Source organism: Cetorhinus maximus, chromosome 9 (genome assembly GCF_964194155.1).
Source record: "Cetorhinus maximus chromosome 9, sCetMax3.hap1.1, whole genome shotgun sequence".
Taxonomy (NCBI): Eukaryota; Metazoa; Chordata; class Chondrichthyes; order Lamniformes; family Cetorhinidae; genus Cetorhinus; species Cetorhinus maximus.
This window is the reverse complement of record NC_135887.1, coordinates 51,867,301-51,881,748: the sequence shown is the minus strand read 5'-3', so window position 1 is coordinate 51,881,748 and position 14,448 is coordinate 51,867,301. Positions and strand designations below refer to the sequence as shown.

General features: G+C 41.3%; 1 protein-coding gene across 2 annotated transcripts in view; it reads right to left on the bottom strand.

Annotated features, from left to right (window-relative positions):
• Positions 1–14,448, bottom strand: part of ankfy1 (ankyrin repeat and FYVE domain containing 1) — a 78,331-nt gene that overhangs the window by 19,671 nt on the left and 44,212 nt on the right. For both annotated transcript variants that reach the window (XM_078548718.1, XM_078548717.1), the window contains exons 16-18: positions 6,351–6,469; positions 5,374–5,530; positions 1,471–1,671 (exon numbers count right to left, since the gene is read on the bottom strand). In XM_078548718.1, coding sequence (XP_078404844.1) covers positions 1,471–1,671; positions 5,374–5,530; positions 6,351–6,469 — 477 coding nt within the window. The remainder of the gene's footprint in view (positions 1–1,470; positions 1,672–5,373; positions 5,531–6,350; positions 6,470–14,448) is intronic.

Here is a 14,448-nt window from a genome sequence, read left to right as displayed (position 1 = left end):
TAAATGTAGTTCTAACATTACCTATCCAGCAGTTATCTGTCACTACACTTTTTCTAAAAATTACTAAATGTGTAACAATGCCCTACTCTCAATTCTTTTAAAATGCACAGCTGCAATCTATCCAGACCAGGGGTTTTGTCCTCCAAGTTGGATGAGTTTATTTAACATTCCTTTCCATTTTAAATGTGGTTATATTATTTCTAATCTGATTTTCCAATGTCATGGCTGCCCAATCTATCTCTCTGATAAATACTGAAGCAAAATAATTATTTAATATTTATCCCATTTTGCTATCACTGCCTCAGGCTTCATCCTATCCAGCCCTCTGTGGCCATTTTGCTTATGTGCTTGTAGAATATATTATTTGTTTTGTTTTATACCACTTCATAATTTCAAGGTGCCTCTTTCCTTCCTTTAGGCTTCTTTAATATATCTTAATATTCTCCCTCGTCTTGCTCTCCCCTGCTGTGCACATACTCGTCTTCAGTTTTTCCCTAATTTTTATTCATCCACAGTCTCTCATTAATCTTTAGTTTGCTTTTGTTTTTTTTTTAAAAGTGGAATATATTTTTCCTGGACTCTGATGAACACAGATTTAAAATGTTTCCTATTTATATTCTACAGCATTGTTTGCCAATATTGCTGTCCATTTTATTTTCCCCAAGTTCTATTCACAGCCCTCAAAATTGTCTCTTTCCTAATCTATTATGACCTGGTCTTTGTCGTGCTCATGTCCTTCTTAATTCTTACCTTAAACCATATATTATGGTCACTATTGCTTCTATGTTCCCCTACTTTTACTTCTCATCTCCTCTGGCTCATTCTCCATTACTAGATGCAAGAGCAACCATGGCCAAATGCTAGGAAGCAATATTCAAAACTAACAAAATCTCTTGTTCCACTAAGCTTTTAGGGACAGCTTACATCATGATTTCCCTCATGAGGCAAATTTTCACTACACCAACCATTCTTGTGGGCTCTGACAGGCTACTAATTTAGTGCCAAGCCATGCCACATTTAAGCGTAGTTTTCACACTGTACACTTGTGAGCACAGAACCTGAAACACTCAGCATATCTGCTAAGGAAACCCAACAGTCTGGGCTGATTCAAACCTAGGTTACAGAGATGAAAGCACTGTGCCAATGCACATTCATGCCCTTATTCGGTTTCAGATAGCATATAGACCAGTGCATTATACTTTGTGTAAAATTGTTGCTTTCATCACTTAGCTAAAAGAACCAGGTTAGACAGAAACCAGCGGGCTAAACAGTTTGATAAAATTTGAGATAGGTTTTCAATTTTGGATCTAGTTACTCCAGTTCAACATTCCAAACCTGAGCTCAAACCTGAAAGCCCAACAGCCTTGTAGCCATCAGGCTGGCCAACTTCTTTTCCAAAATACGAAATGATCTGGACCTTCACAAAAGAACACAATAGTAATGTGTGAATGCTGATCTCCTTGCTCTTGCCTGTTCAGCTGCTCCTGGTTCCCGTTTGAGGATTGACTCCGCGGCCTTGTTGTTTTTGTAGGTCATTGCACAGGCAAAGGGTGTCAGACCCTGACGATCCCGTGTGTTTAACCGGATATCAGGATGCGAGATCAAAAGCTGAATTATAACACTGTGCTGGTTGCTAATGGCAACGTGGATCGGAGTCCTTCCCTCTGCATCCTTGTAGAATTAAAAAGAAAACCTCATTATTTGAACACGAATGATCAATTGCATTAAATACTGTAGGATGAGTATTCATGACATCATCTGTTCTCTACCAGCTTCACACAAGCTACCAGGTTGCAAGTTAAGACACACTGCCTCGTTTCTGACTACGACTGTAAAATATTCAGGTCCAGACTAAAATGATTTTTAAAACAGGGCACTGAAGTGCTGCAGGCTTTAACACTAGCTTCCACAAAGACAGACAATATCTAATGTTTGTAATTCTTCAGCTGCCAGGTGCTAGCATGCTGATACATTGCCCAAACGCCATTCAACACGCATTTCAACAATGGCCATGAGCAGCATCACATCAAAACCCACTGAAAAGAATGATACAAACTTTGTTTTTATTTTGCTACATGGTGGTGAACATCACATTACCGAATAATTCAGAGCCCAGGAAACAGAAAATGCTGGAACATACTCAGCAGGTCAGACAGCGCCATTGGAGAGGAACAAAGTTAACACTTCAGGCTGCTTGACCTTTCATCGGATTGCAATTCTTTTGGAACTTGCAACAAAAGGTCACTGACCTGAAAAGTCAACACTCTCTCCACAGATGATGCCTGACTTGCTGAGTTTATTCAGAATGAACGTTATTTTGCTTTTCCTTCAGAGCTCAATTTCGTCTTTACCAAATATCTGCCCAGTCATTTTCTCCAGCTAAGGGGTCAGGAGCAAGCATACTCCTCTCCCAAGCCCAGGCACCCAACGCTGATCTCTGTTGAGTAACCTGTCAAAGCTCAGACCTTCTGGTTTGTGTGCTAGTGTTACATTAGGAGGTCTTTCACTTTATGATGCTATTTTCTTCTAACATTCTACATCAGATACTCCTGAAAGGTGAGATTCAGGGTGTCAAGCATAAAAAATTCAACTGTCAACATAAAACAAAAAGAAATTTAGCTAGAGTTGTAGAGCTATAAGTAGATAGTCAGAAGCTTTTTCCCAGGGTGGAAGAGTCAATTACTAGGGGACATAGATTTGTGAGAGGAGAAAACTATAAAGGAGATGTGCAGGGCAAGTTTTTTTACGCAGAGGGTAGTGAGTGTCTGGAATTCGCTGCCAGAGGAGGTGGTGGAAGCAGGCACGATAGTGGTGTTTAAGTGGCAGCTTGACAAATACATGAATAGGATGGGAATAGAGGGATACGGACCCCGGAAGTGCAAAATGTTTTAGTTGACGGGCAACATGATCAGTACAGGCTTGGAGGGCCGAAGGGCCTGTTCCTGTGCTGTACTTTTCTTTGTTCTTTGTATTCAGAAACAAATAAGCTTCAGTATTTTGTTACCTTCTCTTTTCTGACTCTCCCCTGTTTTTCTCTCTGACCATTACCATGTATATTTTCCTCATCCATAGATTTATACCCAGGAAAAAGGCTGCCACACTTTGGATGATTTGCTTAAATTGGGTAATAGTACCACAATAGTGCAAGGGCAAGAACAGCAAGTTACGACAAATATTAGAGTATGAGAGAAAGCTAGCCAGAAATATAAAAACAGATAGTAAGAGTTTTTATAAATATTTTAAAAAAGAGGGTTAACAAAGTGAGCATTGGTCCTATAGAAAGTGAGTCTGGAGAATTGATCATGGAAAACAAGGAGATGGCAGATGAATTGAACAGGTATTTTGCATCAGTTTTCACTGTAGAGATACAAGTAACATCCCAGGAGCAGCTATAAACCAGGAAATGGAAGTGGGAGAGGAAGTCAGGAAAATTACAATCACCGGAGAAATGGTACTAAGTAAATTATTGGAGTTGCGGGCTGACAAGGGGCCGGGTCCCGATGGATTTCATCCTAGGGTCTTATAAGAAGTGACTGGTGAGATAGTTGATGCATTGGTCTTAATTTTCCAAAACTCCCTAGATTCGGGGAAGGTCCCATTAGATTTGAAGATAGCAAATGTAACTCCATTATTCAAAAAGGGAGACAGAAAGCAGGAAACTACAGGCCAGTTAGCTTAACATCTGTCGTAGGGAAAATGTTAGAAGCTATTATTAAAGAAGTTATAGCAGAGTACTTGGATAAGCTCAAGGTCATCAGGCAGAATCAACATGGTTTTGTGAAAGGGAAATCAAGTTTAACCAACTTATTGGAGTTCTGTGCTGTGGATAAAGGGGAACCAGTGGATGTACTGTACTTAGATTTCCAGAAAGCATTTGATAAAGTGCCACATCAAAGGTTACTGCAGAAAATAAAAGCTCATGGTATGGGGGTAACATATTGGCGAGGATAGAAAATTGGCTGGCTAGCAGGAAGCAGAGAGTAGGCTAACAGGAAGCAGAGAGTAGAGTCTTTTTCAGGTTGGCAAGATGTAGCGATTGACGTGCCACAGGGCTAAATGCTGGGACCTCAACTGTTTACAATTTATATAAATGACGGAAGAAGGGATTGGAGATGGACGAGCCCATCAAGCATTAGAGATTAGGAGAATTTTTTTCTAAGGATTGTGCGACTTTGGAACTCTGCCTCAGGTGGTGGTGGAGGCAGGGGTCATTGAATATTTTTAAGGCAGAGGTACATTGATTCCCTTGCCTAACAAGAATCTAAGGTCATCGGTGTTAGATGGGATTGTGGAAATTGAAACACAAGATGATCAGCCGTGCTCTTATTGAATGGTGGAGCAGGCTCAAGAGGCTGAATGGTCTCCTCCTGTTCCTATTTAAGTTATGTTCTTATGATGGTTGCCAAATTTGCTGATGACACAAACATAGGCAGGAAAGTAAGTTGTGAAGCTACAAACAGATATAGATAGGTGAATGGGCAAAGATCTGGCAGATAGCATTTAATGTGGGAAAATGTAAATTGTCCATTTTGGCAGGAAGAATAAAAGCATATTATCTAGATGGCGAGAGATTGCAGAGCTTGAGGTGCAGAGGGATCTGGGTGTCTTAGTGTATGAATCACAAAAGGCTCGTATGCAAGTAATTCGAAAAGCCAATAGAAAGTTATCATTTATTGCAAGGGGAATTGAATTCAAAAGTAGGGAGGTTATGCTTCAGTTGTACAGGACATTGGTGAGACCACATTTGGAGTACTGTGTACAGTATTGGTCACATTATTTAAGGAAGGATGTAAATGTGTTAGCAGCTCAGAGAAGGTTTACCAGACTAATTCCAGGAATGAGTGGGTTGTCTTATGAGGAAAAGTTGGACAGGCTAGGCTTGGATCCGCTGGAGTTTAGTAAAGAGGCAACTTGATTGAAACATACAAGGTCCTGAGGAGTCTTGACAGGGTGGATGTGGAGATGATGCTTCCTCTTGTGGGAGAACCTAGAACTAGGGGTCATTGTTTAAAAATAAGGGGTCGTCCATTTAAAACAGCGATGAGGCAACATTTTTTCCACTCAGGAGGGTCGTGAGTCTTTGGAACTCTGCTTCCATCACCTTTTCAGGAAGAGAGGCTTTGAATATTTTTAAGGCAGAGGTGGATAGGTTCTTGGTAAGCAAGAGGGCGATAGGTTACTGGCAGTAGGTGGGACGCATATTTCAGGTTACCATCAGATCAGCCATGGTCTTATTAAAATGGTGGAGCAGGCTTGAGGGGCTGAATGGCCTACTCCTGCTCCTTGTTCGTATGACATTTAAATCCAGCTTAATGTATTAAGAAAATATAGTCAGACAAATATATTCAAACTGAATCATGCACCTTCACTGACCTGAGTATTGACATTGGCACCAAACTCCAGAAGGCACTGCACCACTTCTTCAAGGCCCCAGCTTGCTGCCATGTGCAATGGTGTCTGTCCATCATGTGCCTCCTCCTCACCTTCACCATTGGGGCCTGGTCGTCTGGGACTGTTTCCATCACACCCACTGGAAATTAAAGGGAAAGGGTTGTTGTAGTAATACCCTGCATGTGCAGTGTTTGACTGGAGCGTCATGTCTAGGCTTTCTAATTCATTTGACACTTTAAAAGTACCAAATCATTCCTTGGTCAAGTTCCTCTTTATCCATGAAAATTAAAATCTAGCCATTATATGCATGTTAGTCATAGCATGTTTAGAAATATGGAGATTTTTCCATTTTCTAAGATAAAGGAAATTTTGGCGTAATGTAAAAATGGGCTCGAGTGACTAGTGTTGGAATTTTTAAAAAAAACCTTTATGCCAAAAATGGGCATTATGCCAAGTTTGAACATTTGTTCTGGTGCATGTTTTCAGGAAACTCTGGGCTATTTACTCTTATATCTTATACTCTTCAGGACGGGAAAACTCATTCACTAAACACAGGAAACTGCCATTACTCTCCTGCAGATGCAGATTATTTACAAGTCATGGGTATTAATTATCACAGATTCCTAAATGAAACAGCAGAAAGCAAAGGCTGTATCACCATTCATTCTATCAAAGTAACCAACTGCATAGCAATGCTGACTAGGGTACAAGGAGGAAGAGTCCTCAAAGAACCTTGGAGGCCACTGCCAAAGGGCATTGTATACAAAAGTAGTATTGTACAATGATAATTGGAAAATGTTTAGAACTTGGAAGCATCAGACTGATTAGTCAGAACATTATTTTAAACTTCAAAATTTTGTTCTACAAAGTAGGTTTGATTAAAAAGAGGTCTTAATAAATATGGTGCAGTTTTGCAAATAATAATTAAGATGGTAGTTTTAAGATGTCACAATCTACACCTGCGAATGAGGAAGCAGCCAGAGTTTTCGTTATTTTCATCAATAGCTCGATGTAACAGAGTCTGCAGACATCCCCCAGGTCCAGTACCCCAACACGTTGCATCACAGCCATGTCTCACCTAAAATTAAACACAGTTTCCAGTTTAAGGTGAAGTTTGTAGTATCACACATAGGAACAGGAGGATACCATTTAGCCCTTCAAACTTGTTCCGCCATTAAATGAGATCATGGATCTACAATCTAACTTCATACACCCACCTTTGCCCCACATACTTTAATACCTTTGGCTGACAAAAATCTAACAGTTTTAAAATGAACTGATTCAGCATCGACAACCTTTTGTGGAAGAGAGTTCCAACGTCTTTGTGTGAAGAACAGTTTTAGTTTCACTCGTGAAAAGGTCTGGCTCTAAGTTTTTGACTATGCCCGCTGGTGCTCGACTCCCAGACCATTAGGCATAGTTTCTCCCCATCTACCCTACCTTCTCTTTAATTAGAAATTTGTACAGAGACAAAAAGTCAGATTGCGTTTGAAGGCAATGAACAGCAATAAACAAATAATTTTCTAGAAGGTTTTCGGATGTTGAATATTAATTCAGATTGTCCAATTTCACCAGGCTAAACAGCAGCAAATTGGTGCTTAAGCAAAATATTCAAAGAATATTTAGTGCTATAAGCTGCAGGGCTATGGGCTGGGTGCAGGAAGGTGGGATTAGAAAGGGCACCTGGGTGTCCTCGGGCTGGCATGGACAAGATGGGCCGAATGGCCTCCTTCTGTGCTATAACTTTTCTATGGTTCTATGGATCTAATGTTAATGAAATAGGAAAATAGCTACAGATGGTTCACTGGACTTAACTAACCCCACCTTCTCCCTCCCCCTTCAGCAGTTTCTTCAGGACTGATGCATTAACTCAACTAAGCAAGACATTGAGGTTAAATTCAAACCCTACATCCCATCCATCAGAGACTACCTGTGGCAACTTCTAGAACACTGCCTGTTGAACTGCTCTCTTATTCATCTCATTACTTTAAACACCAGAGTACACAATCCAGGGTCAGGTCTTTATTGAGGTTTACTTCACAATTTCAATGAGTGCACCATAAACAGTCTCACTCTCACTTCTTATAAGAATGTTACCTTTGATTTCTGCATTCCATGCATACCAATAAATCAAAGCACAAAAATACACACGTGAAAACAGAATAATACGGAGCCAGCAAAATGCACTTAGCCCTTCGCAATCTCTTTTAATCATTTTATTACTGTAGTTGTACTGCCCTCTTAAATTGCTCAAGTTATATTGACCTCACAAGCTGGTCTAAGCATTTTATTACCTAAGCACAAGGAACCAATTTAACATATTCCAGGCTATCAGATATGGCTGAGTGACTTACACATTCACCATCGTGTTTATCTGAGGGCGTATTCTTGCCTTGGACCACTGAGACAATGCTTTCTGCTGAGCTTGGGATGCAGTTTCAACTCATCGTCTGCTGGTCTCACAGGCAACCCAGTATATTGAGGAAGTCAGGTAGCGAGTTTCCCACACTGCCCAGCTCCATCCATGCCTTTGTCACCTCCAGGGTCAACCTCTCCCAATAATCGCCTTGCTGACTTCCACGGTTTCACTCAATCTAAATGGCAAATCATCTGAAATTCTGCCTATTCTAAATTATTCTCACCAATCAAGTCCTTCCATTGGTGCCCTGCCAACGCAAAGCTCTCAAATTCCCTGTCCCTTTACAAATCTCTCCACAGCCTTGTTCCATCTCTCTGCCTGCACAGTCCCACTTCCACCAAAAACAGAAACTAAAGTTACAAAGCCTGCGTACTTGAACTTTCTTGCAAAACCCTTCCACCATGCACCCCCATCCCATCCTTAAAAGCTTCCTTAAAATTTAACTTCAGCACAGTGTCATTCATTCCTTCAAACAGAGACCATCACTATAAGATAGTCACTAAGAAATCAAATAGGGAATTCAGAAGAAACTTCTTCACCCAAAGAGTGGTAAGAATGTTGAACTTACTACCACAGGGAGTGGTTGAAGTGGATAGCATTGATGCATTTAAGGAGAAACTAGGCAAACATATGAGGGAGAAGGGAACAAAAGGTTATGATGGTAAATTTAGATGAAAAAATATGAGGGGAGGCTCAAGTGGAACATAAACACTGGCCAAATATCCTATGCATATTGGTTGCTTCATCTGTGAAATACCTTTGCACATTGAAGAAATTCTGCAAGTTGGTCACAAGATCACAATTTTACTGATGAGCAAAGTATTTGTCCGAGAAACACCCTAATGCCCCCTCACTTCAGCACCCAATTGTTTCTTATAAAAGAATTCCAGGGTTTTCACCTCCATTAGTCTTCCAGGAAGTCTATTTTATCTATTGGCTAAATGTACATAAAGAAAAATGTACTGACATCAGCCCTAAATTTATCTTCTACTAGTTTAAAATTACATCCACATGTTCTACTCACTATTTAACAAATATTTCCAATTTCTTTCTTTATAACTATTGCGTCTGTTCAACAAGATCTGTGCTCAGACACCTGCTTTTCAAGTTGAAAAGCCCAACTCTCCATGCTTTCCTCATAACTCAGACTTCTAACACCAGGGATCAGCCCAGTGGCTTTGTTCGGTTTCCAAGGCTCAAATGTCTCCTTTGTCACCCGTGGCCAATATGAATGCAGTGTTAACGTGCAATCTGATCAGGCACTGCAGAATTTGGTCACTACAGCTTTGAGTTCAATTAAAACCTCTCATTTGGAACGTTGTCAAATGCCGTTTGAAAGTTTAGGTACACCATATTGAGAAGTAACATCCCAAATGCACAGAAGTTGAGGAGATTGGTCAGATGGGATCTTCCCCCTCCAAATTCAAAAAATCCACAGACATGTTAATTACATATTTCTGACCAAATCCTGCAGAATCCAACACTCATACAAATGACATTTCCATAATTTAATGGACACTATTTTGACCTCAGGAAGCCCCAAATTAGTGTCACTGGAGTACTGTTAAAGAGTAGCCACTATGATAATGTAGGAAATGTGGCAACAAGTTTGCACATAGCAAGCTCCCATAAACAGCAATTAGATAATAACCAATTGATCTGTTTTAGTGACATTGCTTAAGGGAAAAATATTAGCCAGGACACTGGGTGGACTCACCTGCTCTCTTCCAATAGTGCAGGATTAGTGCTGTGGAAGCTTTTAAATCGAGCAGAGGGGACAGACGGAACCTCCAGAAGTGCAGCATTCTCAACCAAGATTTGGTGCTCAAGTCTCTGTACATAGGAACAGGAGTAGGCTATTCGGTCCATCAATCCTGCTCCATCATTCAATACGATCATGGCTGTTCATCCACTTCAATGCCTTTATCCCCCACATTATTCCCATATCCCTTTATGTCACGGGTGTTTAGAAATCCGTCAATCTCAGCTTTAAACATACTCAATGACTTAGCTTCCACAGCCCTCTGGGGTAAAGAATGCCAAAGGTTCACAACCCTCTTGAGTAAAAAAGTTTCTCATTCCGTTCCAAGTGGCTTCCTCCTTATTTTTGAAATTGTGTGCCCTAGTTCTAGACTCCCAACCAGGGGAAACATCTTACCTGCATCTACCCTGTCTATCCCTTTAAGTATTTTGTAGATTTCAATGAGATCACCTCTCATTCTTCAAAACTCTACATGGGCTCTAGCAAGGCTTTTTATAATGTCCCTCATGGCAGACTGGTCAAAGTAAGAGCCCACGATCCAAGGAAAAGTGGTTGGATCCAAAATTGGCTGAGAGGCAGGAAGCAGGAGGGATGTTTCTGTGACCGGAAGTCTGTTTCCAGGGGCTTCCGCAGGACCCTGTGCTGGAGCCCTTGTCATGTACATAAATGATTTGGAATTAAATGTAGGGGGTATGATCAAGAAGTTCGCAGATGACATGAAAATTGGTAGGGTGGCAAATAGTGAAGAGGATGGCCATAAACCTCAGGAGGATATCAATGGACTGGTCAGGCGAGCAGAGCAGTGGCAAATGGAATTCAACTCGAAAAGTGTGAGGTAATGCACTTGGGGAGTGATAACAAGGCAAGGGATTACACTATGAATGGTAGGACTCTGGAAAGTACTGAAGATCAGAGGGACCTTGGTGTGCATATTCAGATCTCTGAAGGGCAGGTAGATAAGGTGGTTAAGAAGGGATATGGGTTACTTGCCTTTATTAGCTGAGGCATAGAATACATGAGCAGGGAGGTTATGCTGGAACTGTATAAAACACTGATTAGGCCACAGCTGGGGTACTGCATGCAGTTCTGGTCACCACATTATAGGAAGGATGTGATTGCACTGGAGAGGGTACAGGGGAGATTTACCAGGATGCTGCCTGGGCTGGAGGGTCTGAGCTATGAGGAAAAATTGGATAGACTGGGGTTGTTTTCCTTGGAGCAGCGAAGGTTGAGGGGGGACCTGATAGGAGGCATGTAAGATTATGAGGGGCATAGATAGGGTGGATAGGAAGGCACTTTTTCCATTAGTGGAGGGGTCAATAACCAGGGGGCATAGATTTAAGGTAAGAGGTAGGAGGCTAAGGGGGGAGTTGAGGAGAAATGTTTTCACCCAGAGGGTGCTGGGAGTCTGGAACTCTCTGCCTGAAAGAGTGATTGAGTCAGAAACTCTTGTAACATTTAAGAAGTATTTAGATATTCACTTGCATTGCCATAGCCTCCATGGCAATGGGCCAAGCCCTGGAAAATGGGATTAGTGTAGTCAGATCTCTGTTGATCAGCGCAGACACAATGGGCTGAGTAGCTCCTTCCGTGCCGTAAACATCTATGAGTCTAATATAGGCCAGTTTCCCCAAACTCCCTTCATAGGACAGTCCCGTCATCCCAGGAACAAGCCTGGTGAACCTTTGTTGCAGTCCCTCTATGGCAATAAAATCCTTCCTAAGGTAAGGGGATGAAAACTACGCGCATAGTACTCCAGGTGCAGTCCAACCATGGATCCATACAATTGAAGCAAAACTTTGCTACTCCGGTACTCAAATCCTCTTGCAATAAAGGCTAACATACCATTAGCCTTCCTAATTGCCTGCTGCATCTACATGTTAGCTTTCAGTGACTTATTGACGAGGACACCCAGGTCCTTTTGTACATCTACACTTTTTAATCTCTTAACATTTAAGAAATATTCTGCACATCTGTCCTTCCCAAAGTGGATAACCTCACATTTTTCCACATCATGTTCCAGCTGCCATGTTCTTTCCCATTCACCAAGTCTGTCCAATCCCCTTGAAGCCGCTTTGCATCTTCCTCAACACACATTCCCACCTAGCTTTGTATCATCCACAAACTTGGAAATATTGCATTTGGTCCCCACATCCAAATTGTTGATATATATTGTGAACAGCTGGGGCCCCAAGTACGGATCCCTGCAGTACCCCACTAGTCACAGCCTGCCAACTCAAGAGAATGACCCAGAACATGATTTCCCATTCATAAATCCATGTTGACTATGCCCAAAGTTATCTAAGTGTCCATGTATCACATCCTTTATAATAGATTCTAGCATTTTCCCTACTACTGATGTAAGACTAACAGGTCTTTAGTTTCCTGTTTTCTCTCTCCCTCCCTTCTTAAATAGTGGGGTGAAATTTGCTATCTTCCAATCTTCAGGAACCGTTCCAAAATCTATACAATTTTGAAAGATGATCACCAATGCATCCACTATCTCATAGCTACTTCTTTCAACACTCTGGGATGTAGAATATCAGGTCCTGGGGACTTATCAACCTTTAGTCCCATTAATTTCTCCAATACAACCTTTTTACTAATACTAATTTCCTTCAATTCCTCATTCTCCCTAGTCCCTTGGATCTCTAATTCTGGATGATTTCTTGCATCTTCCTCAGTGAAGAGAGACAAAGTAATCATTTAGCTTCTCTGCTGTTTCTCTATTTCCCATGATAAATTCTCCTGACTCTACCTGTAATGCACCCACATTTGTCTAAGCCAAATGTTTCCTTTTTAAATACCTAGAGAAGCATTTACAGTCCATTTGTTTTTTTTGCTAATTTACATTCATATTCTATTCTCCCTTTATCAGTTTCTTGGTCCTCCTTTGCTGTATTCTAAATTGTTCCAAAGCCCCAGGTCTACTACTATTTCTGGCAACTTTATAGGCCTTTTATACCTTTGTTAGCCACGGTTGACTGATTTTCTTTTTGGGTTTTTGTGCCTTGAAGGAATAATAATTGCTGTAATAATTGCTATGTAATAGTTCTCTAAAGACTATCCATTGCCTATGTACCATTAGACCTTTTAATGTATTTTCCCAATCCACCTCAGGAAATTTTCCCTTCATACCTTCATAATTTCCTTTGTTCAAATTTAACCCCCTGGCTTCAGATTGACCATAATATAACAGAATTTTACATTATGTTTGAAAGTGAAGTAGTTCACTCATCCCTAAAGGTTCTTTTACAACTAGATTATTAATTAGCCCTTTATTGTTCCATAATATTATATCTAAAATAGCCTGTTCACTAGTTGGATCCTCAACATACTGCTCTAGAAAACTATCCCTAACACACTCCAAAAGCTTGTCCTCTACAGCATTAGTGCTCATTAGATTTACCCAGTCTATATGCAGATTGAAGTCACCCATGATTACTGTATTGCCCATACTACATGCTTCCCTCATCTCCTGATTAATACTATGCCCCACATTACCACTACTGTTTGGTGGCCTATAAACAACTCTTACCAATGTTTGCTGCCTCTTGCTGTTTCTTAGCTCCACCCAAATAGATTCCACATTTTGTTCTTCCGGTCGGAGATCCTCACTTACTAATGTACTGATCCCACCCTTTATCAGCGTTACACTAGCTCCTTTTCCTTTATGCCTGTCCTTCCTAAGTGTTGAATATCCTCAAATATTCAGTTCTCAGTCTTGGTCACCCTGTAGTCATGTTTCTGCAATGGCAATTAAATCATACCCATTTACATCTATTTGTACCTAAATCATCTACCTTGTTGTGAATGCTGCATGCATTTAGGTAGAGTGCCCTTAACTTTGTCTTTTTAACATTATTCCACATTCTAAGCTTGGTTAATGCTTGCCTTTTTCCTCACCTGCCTTCTAATTTCACTTTCTACTTTTCTATTTCCTGTTACCAGCTTTACTTCCTTCCAACTGAGCTACCCCTCAGGTTCCCACCCCCCTGACAAGCTGGTTTAAAACCCTCCTCAACAGCACTAGCAAATCTCCCTGTGAGCCTATTAGACCCAGTTCTGTTAAAGTGTAATCTGTCCAGCTTGTACAGGTCCCACCTGCCCCAGAGCTGGTCCCAATGCCTCAGAAATCTTATGCCCTCTCCTACACCAATTCTCCAGCCACGTGTTCAATCAATCAATCCTCCTAATCCTATGCTCATTAGCACATGGCACTGGGAGTATTCCTGAGATTACTGCTTTAGAGGTCCTATTTTTCAATCTCCTGCCTAGCTCCCTAAAATCTGCTTTCAGGATCTCATCCCTCTTCCTACCTGTCATTGGTACCAATGTGGACCATGACCTCTGGCTGCTCGCCCTCTCCCAAAAGGATATCCTGCAGCCGCTCTGTGACATCCTTGACCCTGGCACCACGGAGCCATACATCATCCTGGAGTCACATTCACTGCTGCAGAAATGTCTGCCTGACCCCCTATTGAATCCCCTATCGCTATTTCTCTTCCACTCTTCTTCCTCCCGTGTAGTTGAGCCACCCGTGGTAGCACAGACTTTACTCTGGCTGCACTCCCGAGGAATCATTGCCCTCACCAGTATCCGAAGTGGAAAACCGATTAACAAGCAAGATAGACTCAGGGGGCTCCTGCACTACCTGCCTTGTTCTGTAGTGCGACTTGAACCTACAACCTTGTAACTCAGAAGTGAGAGTGGGAGATAGCCAACAAACATCAATAGTTGCCATACCCAACTGGTCACCATTAACTCGAGTATTCAAGGTGATGGTGGTGGTTAAAAAAGGACATCACTAGATAGCAGTGTTAACTGCAATGCCACGAGCAGCTAGTATTTCTGGCTGATTTTCCCCTTCATAACC